General features: G+C 46.0%; 1 protein-coding gene across 3 annotated transcripts in view; it reads right to left on the bottom strand.

Annotated features, from left to right (window-relative positions):
- PBK (PDZ binding kinase) overlaps positions 1-12,671 on the bottom strand; it is a 178,771-nt gene that overhangs the window by 85,095 nt on the left and 81,005 nt on the right. For all 3 annotated transcript variants that reach the window (XM_029596228.1, XM_029596227.1, XM_029596226.1), the window contains exon 5: positions 8,297-8,466. In XM_029596228.1, coding sequence (XP_029452088.1) covers positions 8,297-8,466 — 170 coding nt within the window. The remainder of the gene's footprint in view (positions 1-8,296; positions 8,467-12,671) is intronic.

Genomic DNA, 12,671 nt, shown 5'->3' with positions numbered 1-12,671 from the left:
TGGCAGAGAGATGGTTTGGTTTAGATGGAAGTGAGAAACCACCTTTGGAAGGAAAGAGGGGACAGTGGGGAGCTGTATGGATCCCGGAGTGAACCTGAGAAAGGGTTCCAGACAGGATAGTGCTTGAAGTTTGGAGATGTGACGGGCCGAACATATTGCCACTAGAAATGCAGACTTCAAGGTTAGTAGTCGTAGAGACAGACCGCGGATAGGTGTGAAGGAGGCTCCTGCTAGGAAGTCTAGTACTAGATTGAGGTTCCATAGGGGTACCGGCCACTTTAAGGGTGGACGGATCTGCTTGACCCCTCTCAGGAAGCGGGAGATGTCCGGATGAGATGTTAGGCTAATGCCTTCCACTCTGGTGCCGAAGCATGCCAACGCGGCCACCTGAACGTTGATGAAGTTGAGGCACAACCCCTTCTGTAAGCTTCGAATATTCTCCATATACTCCTAGGTATTCTAGAGATTGGGAGGGCTGCAGACAGGTGTTTGTGTTGACGACCCACCCAAGACTCTGGTGGTCGCCTGGTGACTTTCGTCTGGAGATTTTGCCCTGATCAGCCAATCGTCCAGATATGGATGTACGAGGATTCCTTCTTTCCTCAGTGTCGCTGCCACTACCACCATGAATTCTGGTGAACGCGCAGAGGGCTGTGGCTTGCCCGAAGGGTAGCACCCGGAACGGGTAGTGGTGGTCCAGGATCGTGAAGCGTAGGAATCGCTGATGCTCGTGATGGACTGGCATGTGCAGGTAGGTTTCTGACAGGTCTAGGGATGTAAGGAATTCTCCCGGCTGTATCGCCGTTATGACCGAGTGCAAGGTTTTCATGCGGAAGTGTGGTACCCTCAGGTAGCAGTTGACAGATTTGAGGTCCCGGATGGGCCGGAACTTTCCCTCTTTCTTGGGAACAATAAAATAGATGGAATAGTGCCCAGTATTTTGTTGTTGCGTGGGCACCAGTGTTATGGCCTTTAGGGCAAGCAATTTGGCCAGTGTGGTTTCCACTGCCATCCTCTTGGAGAGTGCGTGGCAAGGAGATTTCACGAACTTGCCCGGAGGGATGTTGTGGAAGTCCAGATAGTATCCCTCTCGAATGATGGTTAGGACCCACTTGTCCGCTGTTACCTCGACCCATCTTTGGTAGAATAGGGCAAGCCTGCCCCTATGGCTTCTTCCTGTGGATGGGTCGGCTGATTCTCACTGTGGGGTGTGGCTGGGGGCCTGTGCCGGAGCCGGCTCCCCGCTTGTTGTGTTTGTTCCGAAAGGACTGGCCCCTGCCTGTGGGGCGAGGGGCTTGGTATGTACTCTTATAGGGTCTGAAGCGTTGTGATCCTCTGCCCCTAGGTAATCGGGGAGAGGGGTGTTGGCTTCTTTTGTTCTTGTCCTCCGGTAGCCGAGGTACTGGGGATTCGCCTCATTTGTCGGCTAACTTCTCCAGTTCGCTTCCGAACAGGAGGGCTCCTTTAAAGGGCATTCTCGTGAGTTTTGTTTTGGAAGTCGCGTTGGCCGACCAACTTCGGAGCCAGAGTTGCCTTCTGGTTGCCACTACGGATGAGACGCCCCTGGCTGAGGTGCGTACCAGATCAGAGGTCGCATCCATGAGGAAGGATACCGCTGGTTCTAGTGCTTCGCCAGGCGTGGCGGCGTTCCTGGTCATGGATAAGCAGGTGCGAGTTACCACAGCATAGCAGGCAGCAATATTTATTTATTTATTTGTTGAGTTTTATATACCGTCATTTGGTGCAGCCATCACAACGGTTTACAAGATTCAAACAGAATACAGATAATTAAACAATGCTGATCATTGCAAAAATAACAGTGGGAGGGATGACGGGATTTGGGGGGGGGGGGAAGAAAGGAGGATAGTAAAGGTATTGAGATTTATTCATCTTGTAGGCAGTCTCTTTGTGTTGTTTCTTATAATTTCATAGTGGTATGGCACTGGTTGATGTTGGTTGCTGTTTCTTTCTTGCATGGGTTTGGTTGGTGGTACTGATTGTTGTTAGATAGTTGATTTAACTGATTGTCAATGTAGACTTTGTGGAAAAGCAATATGTAGTGACATAGCTGATATGTCGAATGACTGTTTAAGGATGGATTCCAGACATCTGTCCTGGGCATCCTTGAGTGCCGCTTCTCCCTCAACTGGGCTGGTAGTGTGCTTTGTGACCGCGCAGACCATGGCGTCCACTTTAGGGAACACTAGTAGATCTTTGGCTGAGGGTTCCAGTGGATATAGGGCTTCCAGGGGCCGCCCCCCCCCCTGCCAAGTTTGGGGAAAATCTGTCTTAAGAGTTGGTGATAGAGGAAAGCATCAAAAGCTCATCTGTGTCTAATGAGAACAATTCTAATCCACCAGATTCCAGAGTGTTGCCTCCAATTGCAATTATTACCAGGGGAAGTGCCCAGGGAAGGTTTTCTTAACAAAAAAAGCTTACTGATGAATGAGACTGATTTCTTGGAACTTTAATTTTTTTCCCCCTATTGAATGTGCACTAAAAAATGCACTCACTGACTTTTCACCTGTAATCTAGTTTATCAGCAGAAAGCATTTTGTTACTTACAGTTGTTTGTGTGTTTGACTGGACTGTTACAGAATGCCTCAAGAAAATCCCTAAAGGCTTTGAAAATATTTCTTCTCTACTCCCCCAGGGTGGGAAGACCCAGGGAGTTCAAGTTGCCCATGAACTCCCATGTGAGCCCTTCGTTGAAAAGCAGCTGGGGCAGAGGCTACAAAATACTTCTCTTTCCTTGAAGTCATTGTCCTGTCAAGAAAAATCACTCCTGTCTGGATGCTAGGGGGTCAAAAAAAGTGTTGATTTTTTCTCTTTTCCTTTGCTTATAGTATCTGCATTGTATTAACCATAGGCCAAATTTAAAGGACCAGTAAAAAAGATATGGCAAAAATGTGCAAACAGTTTGCAAATCAGTTTCTTTGCATTTGGGCAAAAGGTACGACAAGACTTTTGCTCAGAACTTAAATTTAGTACTTTTGGGTAAAAACGTTCTACAGCACATTTTTGGACCAGATTTTAAAGCTCTTCTGGAAGTTGCAGAAAATGAAAGCTTTTGCTAAAAAATATGCTTTTTCCAAACTGTGCAAACAAACTGACTTACAATGTTCCACCCTGTGCACATATCCATGCCCCATTTTTTAATCTACACCTTGAAACATTTTATTTTGCTATATATCACACCAAATCCTTCTACATATATTTTTTTTTAATAGGAAATAGGTAATTCTATATTTAGTAAGAGGGAAACTCTGAGTCTGCATAACCTAACAAAGGAAAAACATTTCCATTGTGAAGCTCCTGCCTATAGTAAGAGCACGCACACACATGCTAAAATTTATTGATTGGCTATTAAAGGTGATGGGTGGGGATTATGCAGATATCTGGTATCGGCGGACCCAAACGCTTATAATGCTGAGCACACACGCTAGAGCACTGGGCAGATTCTGAATTATACATCGTTTGCTTTGTATTCACTTCTGCTCCTAGGGGAATCTCCGCTTTCCTCCATTAATAAACCTTTTACTTTTATAACTGTTTGAAGCTGGTATTCATTGAGTTAACTAGTCAGAGGTTGCCACTATTAACACCATGCACACAGTGTTATTTTTAATTTTCAACTATGTCAATCTCTCCATAGAACATAGCATGTTCCACATGGAAGCTTTGTCTATGACATCACAAAACAGGTCTCTTGTCCTTGCATATGTAAAGTTATAAATATTAAAACTATGGCCAATTGGATTTTTCAAGTTAATCATTTTTAGTAAGTTGTTTAAACTTCACGCTCAGTTTTTCCAAAATAAAATTTCCAATCTCCTAACACAACTGCCTCCTGACACAGCAGCCCTCCAGACATATCAACAACCTGCACACAAAAATGCCAGCTTAAACACCTTTGAACCTGTAGCCTCCACTGAGATACAAGCCATCCTGAGAAAAATGAAACCTTCATCTCATCCTGCAGACCACATCCCCTCCAAATTACTTCTATCTATTCCAGACACAATAGCCACATCTTTGACAAATATCATCAACTGCTCTCTAGCCCAAGGAATCTGCCCTGATGACCTCAAAATGGCCTCAATCTCACCGCTCTTAAAGAAACCTAACCTTGACCCGAAGGAACCCAACAACTTCCGCCCCATAGCTAACCTCCCATTCATCGCCAAGATCATGGAAAAACTAGTGAACTCTCAACTCTCAGATTTCATCGAAGACAACAATCTTCTCTTCACCCCACAACACGGCTTCAGAAAAAATCGAGGCACAGAATCCCTCCTCTCCTCGTTGACAGATTATATCTTAATGGGCCTTGACAAAGGAAACTCATTCCTATTGATCTTGTTAGACCTCTCAGCAGCGTTTGACACGGTCAACCACGCCATCCTCCTAAACCAACTCTCGTCTATAGGAATCAGCGGCACCGTCCTATCCTGGTTCAAAACGTTTCTCAATAACAGAGGTTACAAAGTTAAAATCCAAAACAAGGAATCCTCTAGATTTGACTCTGTCATAGGAGTCCCTCAAGGTTCTTCATTATCTCCGACCCTATTTAATATCTATCTTCTTCCTCTCTGCCAACTTCTCACCAACCTCAATCTAAAGTACTTCCTTTATGCAGACGATATCCAAATCATCATCCCCATCAAAGATACATATTCTGAAACTCTTGACTACTGGGAATCATGCCACCTGAAAATCAAACTACTAAACAACCTACACCTCATCTTAAACTCTTCTAAGACAGAAATCCTTCTCATTTCTCCGGAAACCAACATCTCCAACACTACTCTTCCCACCAACCTACCTACCACACAAGTTCGAGACTTAGGAGTGATAATAGACAACCGGCTAAACTTCAAGGCACATATCAACAAAACAACCAAAGACTGCTTCTATAAACTCCAGGTTCTGAAGAGGATAAGACCTCTTTTCCATGCCCAAGACTTCAGAACGATCATCCAAGCAGTCATTTTTGCAAAATTAGACTACTGCAATTCCCTATTGCTAGGTCTGCCCTCTTCCTACTCCAAACCACTACAGATGGTTCAAAATTCAGCAGCTCGATTACTAACAGGCGCAAGAAAGAGAGACCACATATCCCCCATTCTGAAAGAGTTACATTGGCTACCCGTCCACTTCCGTATCATGTACAAAGCCATTTGTGTCATCTTCAAAACTATTCATCAACGCATCTCCCTCGATCTACAAATCCCCCTCCAAGTATACAACTCGACAAGACCTACCAGAAATGTCTACCGAGGCGCTCTCAAAGTTCCCCCTGCGAAAATGACCAAACACATCACTCTAAGAGATCGTGCCACCTCCACTGCTGGCCCTTCTCTGTGGAATTGCATTCCCACAGATCTCAGACTGGAACCCTGCCTCTTAACTTTTAGGAAAGGACTTAAGACTTGGTTATTCAAGCAAGCTTTCCCAGACACAATCTAATATCACGTCATAGATACAAACCAAGGACTTCAAATATTCAGCAATTAATCATGCCATTTTTACATAGCATTTAATTTATTTGTATACCGTTCAACCGTTTATTCTTTCCTATCTCTTCCTTCTTATCCAAGTTCTGCTACCCTTGTTATTTGTAACTGCTCCTTCGATCACCACAGTTCTAGTTGATGTATTTAATGCACTCCCGTTTCATGTAAACCAGCAAGATATGTGCTCATGATTGCCGGTATATAAAAACCTTAAATAAATAAATAAATGCTTAGGCAATAGTTGTTTCATCAGTGTGTCCTTGATGGGGTCAGGAGGCATTACTTCCCACTCTTGAACAGGGTTTTAATATCAGCCAGAAGACACAGCATTTGAATTGCACCCAAAAGGCTGAGAAACGATAACAAAAGAATCCCATTGTTATAATTAGTGACTCCATGAGCAGTCGCAATCACCTAATGCTGCCAGCAACCCCCCGACGCGGCCCAAGGCTTCCTGTGGCAGGGACGCCGCATCTACGTCTTCAGCTACATGGCCCACAAGCTGCCTGACTGCCTTTTCTCCCAGCACGCGCCCATGTGCCTTCTTAAAGGGCCGCAGCAGGAAGATAAACTGCAGCACCCTCAGATGACATCACCAGGCCTTCCCCTTATAAGACCTATTGGAGGATTAGTCCCTCACCTCAGCAACAGGACCCCTGGTACACTTGTGTTCCAATGCGTGTTGCTGTCCCCGTCTCTTTCTAGCCTTATACCTTGTTCCATGTTCCTTATTTATTTAAACATTTTTATATACCGATGTTCGTATGGATATCACATCGGTTTACATAAAAAATGAAAGTGAAGAGGAGGAAAAGCAATTGGAGTAAGGAAATCCTTTGTTTGTCCTAGCCTCCTCCGTGCTCGGTTTCTTGTTAGTTTCCTTGCCCGCCTGTTCTTGTTCTCAGATCCCACTTGTTCTCTTCTTTGTTTGTCCTGTTGGTCTTGTCTGTCCTATTTGTCTCAAGACTGACTATCTGGATTCTGACTCTGGCCTGGACTCAGACACTTGCTGTCTGCCCTTTCCACTGACCTGTTATCCGTTCTGCTGTCTGCTGCCTGCCATGACCTTTGCTCAAATCAGACTCTCACTCCAGACAGCCCTAGTGATCCACCTCTAAACTGAACTGCTAGTCATCTCACCCTGCAATATCAATTCTAACCTACCCCAGCCCATCACACCTCTAGCCTCCTTCACCTTTTCCTACCATGTCCGCAGCCTCGGCGTCACACTGGACAATCAATATAATTTTAAAAAGTTCATTAATGCTTCCCTCAAAGACGGCTTCTTCAAACTTCATACGTTAAAAAACCTCAAACCCCTGCTACATCTCAATGACTTTCACACAATTCTACAAGCCACCATACAGTCCAAAGTTGACTACTGCAATGCTATCCTCCTTGGCCTTCCCAAAAATTCTATACAACCCCTACAAATGTTCCAAAATGCTGCTGCCAGTATCCTTACTAATGCCCACAGAAACGAGCATATCATCCCTGTACTCAAACATCTGCACTGGCTACCTATCACATCTAGGATACTATACAAGTCCCTCACCATCATCCATAAATCCCTCCACAGCCAAAACATGCAGTGGTTCAACGAACATCTCAAATTCCGTATCCCAGACAGACCCACCAGAAACCAATACCTAGCAACGCTGCACACACCCTCTCCCAAACTCCCAAAACTTAAGCCCACCTCAGACCGTGCACTCTCTATTGCAGGTCCAGCTCTTTGGAACAATATGCCCCCCAGTCTTCGTCAAGAATTGTACCCAAAGAAATTTAAACAGAACCTCAAGACCTTGCTATTCAAACAGGCATTCACTTGAATAACCCTAACCTCTGCCCCCCTCCCTTGTATATACCTCCTTCCACTAGCCTCTCCCTTGATTCCCATTGAATGTAACTAGCTATCCAGGTCTTTCTTTTGCATTTAATTATCATTATTCAATTGTCTTTTAACTTATTTTTATGCTGTCCACACATAGTTCCTCCCTTGACTTTGATCCCTTCTAGATTTTATACCCTGTTCTGATCTCTTTTAGATTTAATCCCCTTTTTCCTTGTCCCATTTTAAATCCTGTTGCTAACCCATGTAAAGCCTGTTGCTACAATTATGTTACTTGTTCCAAGTTCCGTGTAAAGCTTATTGCTGCATTATGTTATCTGTAAACCGATAAGATGTTCCCAACGACTGTCGGTATATAAAAATGTTTAAATAAATAAATATTCCTGCCACCTACCAAAACCCAAGGGCTTAATCTGTGGGAGAGGCAGCTGGTATAAGCAAAGCTCTGGTCAGTCCTGCCGACAGGCTTCTCCACCGGCTGCCGGTGTGAGCCTAGCTCACTCACTCACTAGGTGAATCCAACCACACCACAGCCACAAAGGTCCACCTCTTTCGACAATGAAAAACAAAAGCTACTCAAAATTAAACAACTAGTCCCAATTTTCCCAAACATTTTTTGCCTTAAGCTGAAGAAAATCAGGGACGGAATGGCCTACTGGATGTTCAGGCAAGCCCTTGGGGGCCAGCTGGGTCTAAGCCCACAGTATTGAGAGCACGGGGTCACAGCAGTGAAAGCAGAAGTGTGTGCAGCACTCCGGAAGGAATCTTCCCCTCCCCCCAGGCCAATATTAACTACAATCTAACTTTGGGAGAAACCCTTTGAAAATAGCCCAATATGTTTAGTTTTACATAAAATTGGTTTATGCTTATTACATACTAATACACAAAAAGGAGATGAACCTACATGAATTATTCATTAATACAATACCTTTAAGCCTCTTGCCATATGCAAAGCAACTTTCCAAATTGTTGTAGCTGGAAAAGGACCTTCTCCCTTTTCATTTTTAAATTCTATGAGATCATTGAGTGATTTATCGCCTCCATACTCCATAGCAAGACACATACTACCATCCTTGGCTTTAGTGAATGCACGATAACCTTGTTAAAACAAACAAATAAATCTATGTTAAAAAGGGATACATTAACATTTAACAAACTATGAAACAACAGAACAAAAAGGTCAACATGTGGTCAATATGGGTATCAATTAGATAACTACATTTGAAAAGGAAGATATGCTTAGGGCCCCTGGTCTCTTATGATTTTGCAGCTATAAAATCCAGCCCTTGCCATTGCATTCTACAGTTTCGTGGGAAACCAGGAATGGGCAGTGATTAGTGGGTACAGCCTTTAGTCCCTTGCTGATCCCCTCCCTGCAAGGAGATCCTGAGGACAACTATGGCAATGGGCACTTCAAAAGGATCACAAAAAGAGGAACACAAGAAAGAATATTTAGTGAAGCTGAGGGGGACAAGGAAAGAAATCAGGCAAGCAAAAGGTCAAGCGGAAGAAAGGATAGCTAAAGAGGAAAAGCAAGGTTATAAAACTTTTTTTTTTTTTTTTTTAAAGACATATAAGCAAAAGGAGGAAGGCCTGAGATGGTATAGGAAAATAGGTTCTTACCTGCTAATTTTCATTCCTGTAGTACCACAGATCAGTCCAGACTGCTGGGTTTTGCCTCCCTTCCAGCAGATGGAAACAGAGAAAAACTTTGAGAGCGCCCTCTCTTAACCTGGTGAGCCACCTGCTACTCCTCAGTATTTACTCATACCCAAGCCGAAACAACTTTGTAGACCAAAACACTCGTGAATTAACTTTTATCCCCCTAACGAGAAGGGTGAAAACACAGAACTTTGATAACAGACCAAAGAACAGCTTTAACAGATAGGACAAGCCTATACCATTCTTCAGGAAAGACTAGAAAACCTAGAACAGTTCGAGCGGATTCTTCTTCTACATCCTTCAACCCCACAATGGGCGGGCGTCTGGACTCATCCATGGTACTACAGGAATGAAAATTAGCAGGTAAGAACCAATTTTCCTTTCCCTGTATGTACCCGTATCAGTCCAGACTGCTGGGATGTACCCAAGCTTCTTCTAAGTAGGGTGGGACTGCGAGAGTCCCGCTCAAACAACACTAGCCCCAAAATTGTTGGCATCCACCTGCTGGAAGTTGAAATGGTAGTGTCGAGCAAAAGTGTGCAAAGACTTCCAGGTAGCTGCCCTGCAGATTTTCTGTGGGGAGACCAGTTGGCACTCCGCCCAGGACGACGCCTGTGCTCGAGTAGAATGAGCTTTCATCCCGTCTGGAACTGAGTGACCATGACAGATATATGCTGATGCAATGGCTTCCTTTAACCAATGAGCAATAGTGGCTTTAGACGCCTTTTGTCCTTTCTTCGCGTCATGCCATAAAACAAAAAGATGATCCAATAAAACGGAATCCATTGGTAGCCTCCAAATAGTGCAACAAAGCCAGTCTGACATCCAGACGCTTCAACTCTCTAGAATGAGGATCCTTCAGCTCCACATCCATAAAAGCCAGAAGTTCCACCGATTGATTCAGATGAAAAGCAGATACCACTTTTGGCAAAAAGGATGGGACCGCTCGAAGCGAAACTCCGGAGTCTGAGATGCGCAGGAAAGGGTCGGAATCTCCGACACCCTCCTGGCTGAACAGACTGCCACCAGAAACACTACCTTCAACGTGAGGTCCTTCAAGATAGCCCTCTTAATAGGCTCGAAGGGTGCTTCGCACAAAGCCCGGAGAACCAAGTTCAAGTTCCAGGAGGGGCATGGCAGTCGGGTCGGTAATCGCAGATACTTTACTCCGCGAAAAAACTGTGTAACATCAGGATGAGCCGCGAGAGAAGAGAAATGGATCTGGCCCCACAGGCTTCCCAAAGCAGCGATCTGGGCTTTGACGGAATTAAAAAAGACAACCCTTTCTGAAGCCCGTCTTGCAGGAAGGAAAGAACCAAGGGAACAGAGGCTTTCCGAGGATCCACCCCCAGAGGCTCACACCAGGACTCAAAGACCTTCCAAACATGAACATAGGCAAGGGAGGTAGAAGCCTTCCGAGCTCTTAGTAGTGTAGAGATCACTTCATTCTGATTTCCCTTCTTCCTCAACCTACACCTTTCAAAAGCCAGGCCGCAAAACAAAAGCAAGCTGCCTAATCGAAAAATATGGGACTTTGTCGAAGAAGTTTCGGGAAATGACTCAACCGTAGGGGTCCCACCACACACAGGTTCACGAGATCCGCGAACCATGAACGGCATGGCCACTCTGGAGCTATGAGAATGACTTGGCCCGGGTGAAATTCAATCCTCCTTATCACCTTTCCCACCAGTGGCCACAGAGGGAATACATAAAGTAGCATATCGTGTGGCCAGGGAACCACCAGAGCATAGACTCTTTCTGCGCCATGATCTCTCCTGCAACTGAAGAAGCGCAATGCCTTGGTATTTGTGCGGGTCGCCATGAGATCCATGTGAGGCTTGCCCCACCGGCGAGATATCAGCCGCATGGCGTCTGACAGCTCCCATTCCCCCGGGTCTAGCTGGTGGCGACTGAGGAAGTCCGCTTGTATATTGGTTGCCTCCGCAATGTGTGCCACCGCCAACATCTCTAGATGGCGCTCTGCTCAGGCCATTAACAGATCCGCTTCAAGAGCTACGGGGCGACTTCTTGTTCCTCCTTACCGGTTGATATAGGCCACTGTCGTCGCATTATCCAACAGAACTCGAACTGCCTGGGAGCACAGAAGGGGGGAGGAAACTCTCCAGAGCCAAGCAAAAGGCCCATGTCTTGAGGCGACTGATCAACCAGGACGCCTCCTCCGGAGACCACTGGCCCTCCACCGCTCGATCCTGACACACTGCTCCCGAGCCAAAGAGGCTGGCATCAGTCGTCACCACCATCCACCGGGGTATTTCCAGATCCACGCCACAATCCAAATGCTGCTGAACCAGCCACCACGAAAGACTGGACCTGGCAACGTCTGTAAGTGGCAACAGGAGATAGAACTCCTCCAACATTGGGTTCCAACAGGACAATAAAGCCGCTTGCAGAGGCCTCATATGCGCAAAGGCCACGGAACCAACTCCAAGGTCGATGCCATGGAACCAAGGACATGCAAGTAATCCCAACTCTGGGCATGGAGGCTCATAGCAGGGACTGCACTTGACCATGCAATTTGATGATTGTGTCCCCGGAAAGGGAGGCCTTGCCCACTTGAGTGTCAAAATGGGCTCCCAAAAACTCCAGGACCTGGGAAGGGACAAGATGTCTCTTGGTGAGGTTGACCATCTAACCCAGGTAGCGCAGGCAGCTTAACGCCATCTCCATAGCTTGCGAGCATAGGGCTGCCGATTTCGCTCGAATGAGCCAGTTGTCCAGATAGGGATGCACCAGCACTCCTTCCTTCCTTAAGGACGCCGCCACCACCACTTCTTTGGTGAAAGTCCGTGGAGCTTTGGCAAGGCCAAATGGCAGGGCACAAAACTGGAAATGCTATCCGAGGAGCATAAATCTGAGGAACTTCTGATGGTCCCATCAAATGCCTATGTGTAGATAGGCTTCTGTCAAGTCTAAGGACACCAGGTATTCGCCCTTTTGCACAGCTACAATAACTGACCGGAGCTTCTCCATGCGGAAACGAGACACCTTGAGGGCTACATTGACCTTCTTCAAATCCAGGATGGGCCGAAAAGATGGAATAACATCCCTTCCCCCCACTCCACTTGAGGAACCGGTATGATAGCCCCCAGACTCTGGAGATGACCGAGGGTTTGACGAACAATCAACTCTTTTGCTGGGGAACCGCAAGGGGACACCAGAAAAAAAGACTTCGGAGCAGACGAGAAAATTCTAATGCATAGCCATGTTCTATCACACTGAGGACCCATCGGTCTGACATGATATGGACTCACTCCTGGAGAAAGAGAGACAGACACCCACTATCACAAGATCCGCAGAGTGGGCTGGCCTCTATTCATTGAGAGGACTTGACCCCTGTGGTGCCCTGTCTGGCTCCATCCCGGGGCATGTGACATCCACGGTAGGCTGGGGATCAAGACTGGTGGAACTTCGCCGAGGCTTGTCTGCTGCCTCTGTTCTGAGTCCTGCTCTGACGAAAACGCCTCTGCCCCCGAATCTGAAAGCGGGTGAAGAAAATGGCTTTCTGGTCTTTCGACCTGTCCTCCAGCAGTCTGTGGACCTTATTTTCGCCCAAATTCTTGATCAGCTGCTCCAGGTCTTCTCCAAACAGGAGCCTCCCTTAAAAGGAAAAGCCCCCAACT

Source organism: Rhinatrema bivittatum, chromosome 3, assembly GCF_901001135.1.
Source record: "Rhinatrema bivittatum chromosome 3, aRhiBiv1.1, whole genome shotgun sequence".
Classification (NCBI taxonomy): Eukaryota; Metazoa; Chordata; class Amphibia; order Gymnophiona; family Rhinatrematidae; genus Rhinatrema; species Rhinatrema bivittatum.
The sequence above is the reverse complement of the archived record's forward strand: the minus strand, read 5'-3'. Positions and strand labels throughout refer to the sequence as shown.